Raw genomic sequence first — 13,281 nt, forward strand, 5'->3', positions numbered from 1 at the left:
GCATTTAAAGACGCCAATCTGTTTTGAATGCATTTAAGTGCAGAGGTCAGATTTGGGGTCTTATAGACCCCAGATCTATCCATAAAGAGTACCTGTCACATGCCTATTGCTGTCACAAGGATGTTGTGCACTCCTTGTGACAGCAATAAAAGTGATTTAAAAAAAAAAAATCCCCCTCCATTTTCCCTGGATTCCTCCTGCGTTCAGGCTCAATCAGCATGAACATTCTCCAACATTCTTATGCCCCATAAACACAGTCGGACATACCGATGGAAAAAGTCAAATCGGGTTATGTTGTCAGAAAATCCGATAGTTTGTGGGCTCTATCGGACTTTTTCTGTCGGAATTTCCGATGGAAAATGTTTGAGCGCTGGATCTAAAATTTTCCAACAACAAAATCCGATCGGCTATTGGCTACAGGCCTCTATGTAGTCCCATCGTACGTTACGAACGTTTCCTCGTTACGAACGATTGGATTTTCTGACAACTTTGTGCGACCGTGTGTATGCAAGACTAGTTTTAAACAAAATCCGTCGGAAAAAAATCAGACGGATTTTGTGGACTGAATGTCCGAGGGGCATTAGAAACAAGATATTATGACATTCATCCAACTAGGATGATGGATCAGAATCACGAGGGGGGCCCTTCCTGCTCTACACTGACCCCTTTTCTCATACTTTTGGATGCCATAAATCCAAATGGTTACCAATAAGGTACAATGTGTTAATTATTGCTGTTCAGGTTACTACGTAATTATTAATGGAGACCCGGTCACTGGAATGTGCTGTGAGTGTATTTGTGACCATTGATTTTTTTTTTTGTGATATTTTAAATAAAGAATTGGAAAAATTCTGATGGAACATTCCACCCCGGATATTTCGATATTTCCCTTGTTAAGAGACACCTTCATGATGTACAGAAAACACAAAGATGTCCTGGTTTGAAGATAATGTCTAATTGATATGAGGTTGTGCCATGTAGGAGAAAAGTGCTGGGAAGCGCCTCCATAAATTTGGGAGGCGGGTGAAGATATGCATTTGAAATGCATACCTTTTCACCTGCTATTGCCTGCGTCCCCATTGGAGTGATTTACCATAACTTCCTGTCCTGATAGAAAGTGTGTGTTGGGGGCAAATCTAACCACTGACAATATAAAAGTTAAACTCACGCTGAATGGTGAAAAAACTGTGAAAAAGTAAACTAAAGCAGCTGCCACACACAAAGTGCTACAATAAAATTATTGTAAAATTATGAAAATGTGGCGCTCACAAAGGTTAATAAACATGTGTAACCAAATGTGGATGAGTGCAGATGTGAATATACAAAGCAAAAAACATGTAAATAAAGTCCAAATAAATGTGCTGAATGTTCTGATCCGCAATGGGAAAAAAAACTTTTGAAGTGCAATGGACCACAGACGCTCCAGGACCTGGGGGTCATCACCATTTGGTGATTGGGGACAGGTGTGGGGGTGGCGTTTCTGCACCTGAAAAGTCCTGGAGCATCTGTGGTCCATTCAAAAGTTTTGTTTCCCAATACGGATCAGAACGTTCAGTACATTTATTTGGACTTTATTTACATGTTTTTTTTGCTTTGTATATTCAAATCTAACCAACAGGCACAAGGTGACAATTTAAAAAAATAAACGTTTGCAAAAATAAATTGGCTGCATTTGGGCTTTAAGCAATTGATTGTGCAGATCAGCTCAGGTGTGTCTACAGTCCTTAATAACTTATCCTGTCACACTCACGTTCCCAGCTGTGCCCACTTAACCACAGACCTACGTTGTATAAAAGGGGAACAGGATGCATTGCCCCATCACAACTCATAAGAATTAAAGTTATGAATGGACAGAGTCAGTGATAGGTACTGATCATTAAGACAAGGAAGGGGCCGGTAAATTACACATTTACTAGCTCTCCATCCTGACCGATCCCCCGCAGCACGAGGGGGGTTTTGGAAAGAGCACAGGGGGCAGCAGAAAGAAGTTGGATTGGAGGAGCGGCAGGGGACGGCTGCATACAGAGGAACTGATCATCCCTTTTTCTCCTGCAGCTGATGAGTTTACTTCCTCTTTGATTCCCTGCAAAGGTAAAGCATAATGGACTACTATGGATCGCAGAGTAGTCCATTATGTGTCACTGACTCACTTACCTGACACCGCTGTCCCCTGTAGTCCGGAGCATCCATCTTCTTGGTGGGTCTCGCTGCTCTGTCGCTGTCATTCGGCGAAGCCGCGATGACGTCACTCCCGCGCATGCGCACAAGAGCCGCCACTCGCGGCATATCGCCGTTAACAGCGGCGCGATCAGTGCACCTGCGCGTCGCAGACAGCGGTGCCTGTGTTTCGGCAAATATCTCCTAAACTGTGTAGGTTTAGGAGATATTTCTTGGACCTACAGATAAGCCTTAATCTAGGCTTACCTATAGGTCAAAGTGGTTTGTAAGGGGTTTACAACCACTTTAAGTTCACTCACATAAATCCAAAAGTATTTTTATCAGTATCTGAATTAATTGAGGAGATAAATGGTAGGTATTGTACCATTTCCAAATGACAAACGTCCCGTTGCAAACTGCAGGAGAAAGTCCAGTGCCAAAGCCACGCACATGAAACCTGCGTTTACACATTGACAGAGAAACCAAACACAGGTCATGCAAACATAAGAGAGAGAAATGGTTATTTATTATCCACATCCCCCGTCCTACAGCTACAAATAGCTCATCATTTGAAGTGCTGGGCAGCTTCCAGAAAGACCCAACGGCCCAAAATGTCTGAAAAGTTAATAACAGTGGAAGATTTTGAGAAACATGCCAAATATCATCTTAAGAAGTCGGTATTTGATTATTACCGATCGGGAGCGGACGGTCAGCAAACGCTGGCGGACAATCTAGCAGCATTTTCAAGGTAAGTTACAACGTCACGGCTTTTTTTTTCTTCCCATTACCAAAAGATTCTGTTGATAAATAGACAAAGCCAGAGAGCATGAGCCCCGGGAAATAAAGATTAGTGTCTGCGGGGACCCAGGGGGCCTTTTTTTTTTTTTTTGCATTTTTTTCTTTTTGTTCAATGGACGGGTACATTTTTTGATACTACTACTACACACAGAGGTCTTAGCTTTGTATATTTACTGATTTACAGTATTTAGAAGGCCCAAATTATAATCAATCTTTGCCAGTGTGGTTCCACTTTACTCAAGTTTGATACCAAGCCCGGGCCGTACATGGCAAGGACTTAATTGAAAACAAAGCTCAGGATGGTTCTAGACGGGCAGATGGCGCACACAGGCTGATGTATGGTGAGATTTTTAAACAATAACGGCATATTCTTGTGCATTAAGGTTCAAATTGAATGAGCTAGAACCTACCTCCCAACCCGAAGAAAAAAAATCAGCCCAGTTGCATTTTTTGCAGCATATCACTGAAAACGTTGGAGTACAACAACCCCCATCAATTGTATCAGTGGATACTATAATAACCCCCATCATTGGTGTCAATGAGTGCTATAATAACCCCCATCATTGGTGTCAATGACTGTAATAATAACCCTCAACATTGGTTTCAGTGGCTGCAATAATAACCCCCAGCATTGGTGATAATGAGTGCAATAATAACCCTCAACATTGGTGTCAGTGGCTGCAGTAATAACCCCCAGCATTGGTGATAATGAGTGCAAAAATATCCCTCAACATTGGTGTCAGTGGCTACAATAATAACCTCCAGAATTGGTGATAATGAGTGCAATAATAACCCACAACATTGGTAACAGTGGCTGCAGTAATAACCCCCAGAATTGGTGATAATGAGTGCAATAATAACCCTCAACATTGGTGTCAGTGGCTGCAGTAATAACCCCCAGCATTGGTGATAATGAGTGCAAAAATATCCCTCAACATTGGTGTCAGTGGCTACAATAATAACCCCCAGAATTGGTGGTAATGAGTGCAATAATAACCCTCAACATTGGTGTCAGTGGCTACAATAATAACCCCCAGCATTGGTGATAATGAGTGCAATAATAACCCACAACATTGGTAACAGTGGCTGCAATAATAACCCCCAGTATGGGGGATAATGAGTGCAATAATAACCCCCAGCATTGGTGATAATGAGTGCAATAATAACTCTCAACATTGGTGTCAGTGGCAGCAATAATAACCCTCAGCCTTAGTGATAATGAGTGCAAAGCCAACCCCTCAACATTGGTATCAGTGGATAAAATAATAACCCCCAGCATTGGTGTCTGTACTATTACCTCCTTCCTCTTTCACCACATTCCCCACATTGGTGGTCACTAATAGTAAAGTTTAGTCCCCCACCCGCCTACATTGTTGGTCAGTGGCAGTGGATATGAATCCCCACCTCCCTACATCGGTGACCATGGAAGTGAAAGTTACCACACCTCCCCCAATTCCCCCCCCCCCCCCCCCTTCCCATATTGGTGGTCATGGCAGTGAAAGTTAACCCCCCTATTCCGCTTTGGTGGTCATGGCATTAAACGTTAAATCCCACACCCCCCACTTTGGTGTTCATGGCAGTAAAAGTCACCTTCCTCTCCATGGTGTGAACTATGCCATTGCAATCCATGAAAAAAGCTGTGGATGCGTTTTTGATGCAGAATAAAAAACGCACTGGACTGCCTCTGATGTGAAGCAGCCCTTATGGCATTTGGAAGAATATTACAGCCAGTCATTTATCATTTCCAAAAGCATTGCAACGGCATCCTATGTATTTTCTCAGTGCAGGTTCCCTTTAAAACATTTCCAGAATAAAATGCACATAGGAAAGTGTAAAAATGACTCCTTTAGTAAATCGGCCCCATAAAGAGAAAATGAATGATCTGATGACGACTATTCTACACTGGAAGTATTTAGTCTTTACAATTCCTCTCAAGGTTAATTGCTCAAAAAATTAGGCTACTGTAACAAGATTAATCTGCCGGGAACTAATCTCCGAAAAATGAATAAGTAAGTAAATTCATAGATACCTGAATAATGGCGCTCTGTTCCTGCTGGAAACAAGAGTGTTCATGGAGGGATTAATCAGACATTATAATGACCGGGAGTCATTAACAGCTTGAAATTTGTCTGGATCCTGTCCAATTCTTCTACTAAAACATTAAAACATTTATTTATTTTTTTCATATGTCATAGTGTGTTCAGCAAACTCCCAAAGCAGAGCCTCAGCCAAAAAAATAAAAACAAGCTAAAAATGAAAATCCCATTAAAAGATATAATTAGAAAACAGCTTTTTGCTGAAATGCAGGCCCAGGTCTAAACAGGGAGTTCTAGGGTGGGCAGTACCCATCCCCCTACACTGTATTACCAAAAGTATTAGGACGCCTGCCTTTACATACACATGAACTTTAAGGCCCCTTTCACACTGACGATCCGTTCAGGCCCGTCTGTCAGTTCTTTAGGCGGACCTGAACGGATGCTCCATAGGGCTCTATGGAGCGTCGGATGTGAGCGGTGACATGTCCGCTGACATCCGACCCGCTCCGATCCGAAAAAGTGTGAAGGAGGAAAAAGCTATTTTTCCATCCGTCTGCGGATCGGATCAGGTGACGACGGACACTGCGGTCCGTAGTAATCCGATCTCCCATAGGGGAGAGTGACGCTGTGACAGGTCTGTCCCTACGCAGTGTGCAGAGACGGACCTGTCATCTCCCTGCTCAGCGGGGATTGACGGAGTGATCCCCGCTGAGCAAACGGATATCCACGGGGCGGATCAGCACTGATCCGCCCCGTGTGAAAGGACCCTTATGGCATCCCAGTCTTAGTCTGTAGGGTTCAATATTGAGTTGGCCCACCCTTTGCAGCTATAACAGCTTCAGCTCTTCTGGGAAGGCCGTCCACAAGGTTTAGGAGTGTGTCTATGGGAATGTTTGACCATTCTTCCAGAAGCGCATTTGTGAGGTCAGGCACTGATATTGGACGAGAAGGCCTGGCTCGCAGTCTCCGCTCTAATTCATCCCAAAGGTGTTCTATCGGGTTGAGGTCAGGGTTCTGTGCAGGCCAGTCAAGTTCCTCCTCCCCAAACTCACTCATCCATGTCTTTATGGACCTTGCTTTGCGCACTGGTCCAAATCATTTGGTGGAGGGGGGATTATGATGTGGGGTTGTTTTTCGGGGGTTGGCCTTGACCCATGGGTTCTAGTGAAGGGAAATCTTATGTCGTGAGCATACCAAGACATTTTGGACAATTTCATGCTCCCAACTTTGTGGGAACAGTTTGGGGGTGGCCCCTTCCTGTTCCAACATGACTGCTTACTAGTGCACAAAGCAAGGTCCATAAAGATATGGATGAGCGAGGGTGGAGGAACTTCACTGGCCTGCACAGAGGCCTGACCTCAACCCCATAGAACACTTTTGGATTGAATTAGACCTGCTAGAGCACTGTTCTCCCTTGCTGATGCCAAACCCTCCGCCATCTTGTGCCCCACCCCATGCCATGACATGACATTCCTGGCTGTTGACCTTTACATCCCCATAGGAAGGAACTTTCACACATAAAGTAGTTTGCTGCACTTTCATGATGGTATTCCAGAAATGCTATAACAGTCACATCACTAGGACATACAATCTAGAGTCACTTGACTTTACACAGGCAATTACATTTAGTGGATGGTCCGCAGTAGTCAGATGTGAAAGCATATGCAGAACCTTGGGAGCCATCGTGCTTTTTCAGCCTCTCCTTCACCCCCGGGGTAATCAGCACTCACAGAACTGTGCTTTCTGTAGTCAACTCCTTCTTATGTACACCCTCCATGGAAGCAGCCTCACTCAGGGCCTGGCCTGAAAGGCCTTTTGCACAAAGGCTCTAGCCCCCACCTCCAAAATGAACAACAAAAAAGACTTCAGCTGGTTCCTAGGTGCAGGTCTATTCCTCCTATCCTCCTGTCCTATCCTGGACCTACATGATTTAATTCATCCATATAGGTGTGGGTTGTTTGGCTCCCACGCCCCAAGTGCTGTTAGGTCTCCATCCAACATGGTTTATAACAGGGGCGCTAACTCACCCATGACATCAATGCAGGAAGGGGGCGCTACTTAAAAGGGGCCTAGCACCTTGATGACCCTATTTGCTGTAACCAGGCACTATTCTGCTACAGAGCCATCTAGTGGCAAAGTAGCTAACTGCACCTGCCTACACACTGATCCATAAAGCCAGTCTGATGGGGACATTTCATGTAAGAGGAAACTCTGATAGAGATAGTTGCTGTAGGGAGGCACTCTTACACCAACAGTTGGTGTAATTGACGTTCTGATGAACAGAGTTGATGTGAAACGGGGACTCTGATGGGGACTATGATGTAAGGGGGAACCCTGGTGCTCATCTGAGCAGTTACAGTACATGCATACAGTACATTCAGGGCCCTGTCATGGCACGGGCCCTGACGAAGCGGCACGAGCGGGCCGCTCCTTCAGTGCGCATGCGCGCCGATGATGTTGGCGGCAGCTTATATAGCAAATATCGCCTAAACGGTGCAAGTTCAGGAGATATTTACAGTACCTACAGGCTTACCTGTAGGTACAACTTCCCCATGGAGGGTTACATGCTCTTTAATAACATACAGTAATTATCTCCTATGATCGTAAGTGACATTCAATGTCCATAACATACTTTTTTCCTGATTAAGATACTGTATTAAAAAAAAGTACAGCAATATGGCCACTAGGTGGCACCTTGGTCCTATCAAGAGTCCCATTTTCACATCAGATTTCCCCCCCCCCATTCATAGTAGACATGGGCAGTTTGTTTCATCCCAAATTGAAATTCGGACACATTTTTCGTTATTCAGAAATTCGGATGTATCCAAGCCTCCGAATTACAATAGTAACGAATTTAAACAAATCCGAAATAACAAATCAAAATTGTGATGAAATTCAAAGTTTTCAAATCGAATTAGAATAGCTTTCGAATCAAATTCAAATCTCCGAAGATAAATAAAATAGAATAGAAAAAAGGAATAGAAAACCATAGGAAATCAAAGGATAGGATAAAATAGAGTAGAACAGAACAGAATACAAAATAAAAGAATAGAAAATAAAAATAAAAAGTTAAACAGAACAAAATAGAATAGAAAATGAAATTACAGACTAAAATAGACAGAAAATAAAGGAATAGAAAAGAATAGAATAGAAAGAAAATAACCATCTTCTGAAATTTGAATTTCAAATAGAATAAATTTGAATTCGAATAGCATGGAAAAGAGTAGAATAGAAAATAAAAGAACATAACTACTTTGCGAAATTATAATAAAATAAATTAAAATTCAAATAGAATAGAAAAGAATAGATTAATATAGAATGGAATAGAAAAAAAAAATCAATAGTATAGCCATCTTCCGAAATTCAAATTTCAAATAAAATAAATTTCAATTTCAATAGAATAGAAAATAATATAATAGAATAGAAAAGAATAAAATAGAAATAATATAACAATATACCCATTTTACAAAATTTTAATAGAATAGAAAAGAATTGAATATAATAGAAAATAAAAATAATTGAATAGAAAAAAAAACAATAGAATAGAATGGTGGAATAGAAAGAATATAACAATCTTCCAAAATTCAAATTTCGAGATACTGTATTAAAAAAAAGTACTGCGATATGGCCACTAGATGGCACCTTGGTCATATCAAGAGTCCCATGTTCACACCTGATTCCCCCAATCATCAGGAGTAGACATGTGCAGTTTGTTTCGTTCCGAATTGAAATTCAGACTAATTTTTCGTTATTCAGAAATTTGGATGTATCCAAATGTCCAAAATACAATAGTAACAAATTTAAACAAATCTGAAAATAAGGAATCAAAATTCGGATTTAAATAGTTTTGGAATCAAATTCGAATTTCGGAAGAGAAAAAAAATAGAATAGGAAAAAAAAGGATAGAATAGAAAATAAAAGGATAGAATGGAATAGAGTAAAACAGAATAAAAAAAAATAAGGGATACTATAGAAAATAAAAGAATAGATGAAAACAGAACAAAATAGAATAGAATATAAAATGACAGAATAAAATAGAACAGAAAATAAAGGAATAGAAAAGACTAGAAAGAGTATAACCATCTTCTGAAATTCGAACTTCAAATATAATTAATTCTAATTAGAATAGAATGTAAAAGAATAGACTATAATAGAAAAGAATACAATACAATATAGAACGGAATAGAATAAATAATAGAATAGAAAGAATATAACAAAATAACCATTTTCCAAAATTCATAAAAATAAATTTGAATAGAATAGAAGAGATTAGAATAGAATAGAAAAAATTCAATAGAACAGAAAGAATATAACCATCTTCCAAAATTCAAATTTCAAATAGAATAAATTTGAATTCAAATAGAATATAAAAGAATAGAATAGAAAATATTAGAACAGAATCGAATAGATAATATAAAAGAATAGAATAGAAAGAATATAACAATATAACCATTTCCCGAAATCCGAATAGAATACATTTGAATTTGAATAGGATAGAAAAGAATTGAATATAATATAATATAAAAGAATTGAATAAAAAAAAAAACAATAGAATAGAATGGAATAGAAAGAATATAACCATCTTCTAAAATGTGAATTTCGAACAGAATAAATTTAAATGGAATTAGAAAAATTGAAATCGATTCCAATCGATTTGATAAAACAAAGCGAATTCTGAAAACAAATTTAACTAATTTAACAAAACCAAAATTTATGTAAATAATTAAGAAAAACTGAAAACAAAACATTATTTTTTCACTCTGCTCATGTCTAATCGGGAGTACCTGGTCAATAACTGAGCGCCCCCTGTTCACATCAGAGTCCCATAAATATCAGAGCATTCGCCTTCATATACCTTTCAGCACTGTAAGAGGGCAGAGAGCAAAGCCCGGAGGCAGAGCAGGTCTGCAAGCAGACTTCAGATGGGTTCCACGCATATGTGCCAAGGTCATCCAAAAGCCCCGCTCCTACGTGTTTCGTCACAAGGCACATGACTTTCTCAGGGGGTTATTCCGGCACAGAAAGCATGTCATTGGTTGCTAAGACAATGGCAGGCGAGTGGCAGTCAGCTTCTAGCAATCAACAATGTGAAGGGAAGTAGTGGTCTGCACTGGAGACTGCAGGACGACAGAGAGCACAGGCAGCCCCTGTTAATCCTCTACGTGCGCAGTCAATGAGTACACACTGGGCCCCATCCCCCCTGGGGCCTGCACACATTTATGATACGCCACTGTCATACACTGTTAATTATATTTGATTTCCTTACAATAATTCCTGAGTAGTTGCATTGGGTTGAAAGAATGTTACCCCAACATTTCATACTCCTGATATGTGTCTGCTGTACCATGTCCTTGTGTGAGAAAGACTCCTGTTTATAGTGTTCTCCCTCAACAGTAGACCTCTCTCTCTCAACAATAGGACCCTCCCTCAACAACATATCTCTCCCTCAACAACAGACCTCTCCCTCAACAGTAGACCTCCGTCAACAACAGATCTCTCCTTTACACCCCTTTCACACCAGGGCATTTTGGAGGCGCTATAGCATTAGAAATAGCGCCTGCAATCCACCCTAAAGAAGCTGCACCATTGTGTGTAGTGTGAAAGCCCAGAGGGCTTTCACACTACAGCGGTGCGCTGGCAGGACGTCAGAAAAAAGTCCTGCCAGCAGCTTCTTTGGAGCGGTGAAGGAGCGGTGTGTTTACCGCTCCTCCACCGCAGCTCCCCATTGAAATTAATGGGGCAGCGCTGTAATCCCGCCGGCAAAACGCCGATATTGCCGGCGGTTTTAACCCTTTCGCGCCCACTAGCGGGGGTAAAAGCGCCCCGCTAGCGGCCGAAATCCGCCGCAAATCCGGCGGTAAAACGCCACTAAAAATAGCGGCGTTTTACCGCCGACACAAAGGGCGGTGTGGTGTGAAAGGGGTCTTAACAACAGACCTCTCCCTCAACAATTGACCCCTCCCTTAACAATAGACCTCTCCCTCAACAATAGACCTCTCCCTCAACAATAGACCTCTCCCTCAACAACAGACCTCTCCCTCAACAACAGACCTCTCCCTCAACAACAGACCTCTCCCTCAACAACAGACCTCTCCCTCAATAATAGACCTCTCCCTCAACAACGGACCTCTCCCTCAACAACAGACCTCTCCCTCAACAACAGACCTCTCCCTCAACAACAGACCTCTCCCTCAATAATAGACCTCTCCCTCAATAATAGACCTCTCCCTCAATAATAGACCTCTCCCTCAATAATAGACATCTCCCTCAACAACAGACCTCTCCCTCAATAATAGACCTCTCCCTCAATAATAGACCTCTCCCTCAATAATAGACATCTCCCTCAACAACAGACCTCTCCCTCAATAATAGACATCTCCCTCAACAACAAACCTCTCCCTCAATAATAGACATCTCCCTCAACAACAGACCTCTCCCTCAATAATAGACCTCTCCCTCAACAACAGACCTCTCCCTCAATAATAGACCTCTCCCTCAACAATAGACCTCTCCCTCAATAATAGACCTCTCCCTCAATAATAGACCTCTCCCTCAACAATAGACCTCTCCCTCAACAACAGACCTCTCCCTCAACAACAGACCTCTCCCTCAACAACAGACCTCTCCCTCAATAATAGACCTCTCCCTCAACAATAGACCTCTCCCTCAACAATAGACCTCTCCCTCAACAACAGACCTCTCCCTCAACAACAGACCTCTCCCTCAACAACAGACCTCTCCCTCAACAACAGACCTCTCCCTCAACAACAGACCTCTCCCTCAATAACAGACCTCTCCCTCAACAACAGACCTCTCCCTCAATAACAGACCTCTCCCTCAATAATAGACCTCTCCCTCAATAATAGACCTCTCCCTCAACAATAGACATCTCCCTCAACAACAGACCTCTCCCTCAACAACAGACCTCTCCCTCAACAATAGACCTCTCCCTCAACAACAGACCTCTCCCTCAATAATAGACCTCTCCCTCAACAACAGACCTCTCCCTCAACAACAGACCTCTCCCTCAATAATAGACCTCCCCCTCAACAACAGACCTCTCCCTCAATAATAGACATCTCCCTCAACAACAGACCTCTCCCTCAATAATAGACATCTCCCTCAACAACAAACCTCTCCCTCAATAATAGACATCTCCCTCAACAACAGACCTCTCCCTCAATAATAGACCTCTCCCTCAACAACAGACCTCTCCCTCAATAATAGACCTCTCCCTCAACAATAGACCTCTCCCTCAATAATAGACCTCTCCCTCAATAATAGACCTCTCCCTCAACAATAGACCTCTCCCTCAACAACAGACCTCTCCCTCAACAACAGACCTCTCCCTCAACAACAGACCTCTCCCTCAATAATAGACCTCTCCCTCAACAATAGACCTCTCCCTCAACAATAGACCTCTCCCTCAACAATAGACCTCTCCCTCAACAACAGACCTCTCCCTCAACAACAGACCTCTCCCTCAACAACAGACCTCTCCCTCAATAATAGACCTCTCCCTCAATAATAGACCTCTCCCTCAATAATAGACCTCTCCCTCAACAACAGACCTCTCCCTCAATAACAGACCTCTCCCTCAATAATAGACCTCTCCCTCAATAATAGACCTCTCCCTCAACAATAGACATCTCCCTCAACAACAGACCTCTCCCTCAACAACAGACCTCTCCCTCAACAATAGACCTCTCCCTCAACAACAGACCTCTCCCTCAACAACAGACCTCTCCCTCAATAATAGACCTCCCCCTCAACAACAGACCTCTCCCTCAATAATAGACCTCTCCCTCAACAACAGACCTCTCCCTCAACAATAGACCTCTCCCTCAATAATAGACCTCTCCCTCAACAACAGACCTCTCCCTCAATAATAGACCTCTCCCTCAACAACAGACCTCTCCCTCAACAATAGACCTCTCCCTCAACAACAGACCTCTCCCTCAATAATAGACCTCTCCCTCAACAATAGACATCTCCCTCAACAACAGACCTCTCCCTCAACAACAGACCTCTCCCTCAACAACAGACCTCTCCCTCAACAACAGACCTCTCCCTCAACAACAGACCTCTCCCTCAACAACAGACCTCTCCCTCAACAACAGACCTCTCCCTCAACAACAGACCTCTCCCTCAACAACAGACCTCTCCCTCAATAATAGACCTTTCCCTCAACAACAGACCTCTCCCTCAACAACAGACCTCTCCCTCAACAACAGACCTCTCCCTCAATAACAGACCTCTCCCTCAATAACAGACCTCTCCCTCAATAACA

The 13,281-nt window shown here is 42.4% G+C and overlaps 1 protein-coding gene across 2 annotated transcripts in view; it reads left to right on the plus strand.

The window, feature by feature from the left end:
- HAO1 (hydroxyacid oxidase 1) overlaps positions 1-13,281 on the plus strand; it is a 443,817-nt gene that overhangs the window by 381,229 nt on the left and 49,307 nt on the right. The window contains exon 1 of one of the 2 annotated variants that reach the window (XM_077485492.1): positions 2,692-2,905. The exons of the other annotated variant lie outside the window; for it this stretch is intronic. Within the exon in view, the coding sequence (XP_077341618.1) occupies positions 2,769-2,905 (137 nt within the window). The 5' untranslated portion in view covers positions 2,692-2,768. Of the gene's footprint in view, positions 1-2,691; positions 2,906-13,281 lie in introns of those variants that run through there. 2 annotated transcript variants of the gene reach the window in all.

The sequence above is a fragment of the Lithobates pipiens genome, unplaced genomic scaffold, assembly GCF_037356315.1.
Source record: "Lithobates pipiens isolate NorthernLeopardFrog02 unplaced genomic scaffold, aLitPip1_a1.2 Scaffold_18, whole genome shotgun sequence".
Lineage (NCBI taxonomy): Eukaryota > Metazoa > Chordata > Amphibia > Anura > Ranidae > Lithobates > Lithobates pipiens.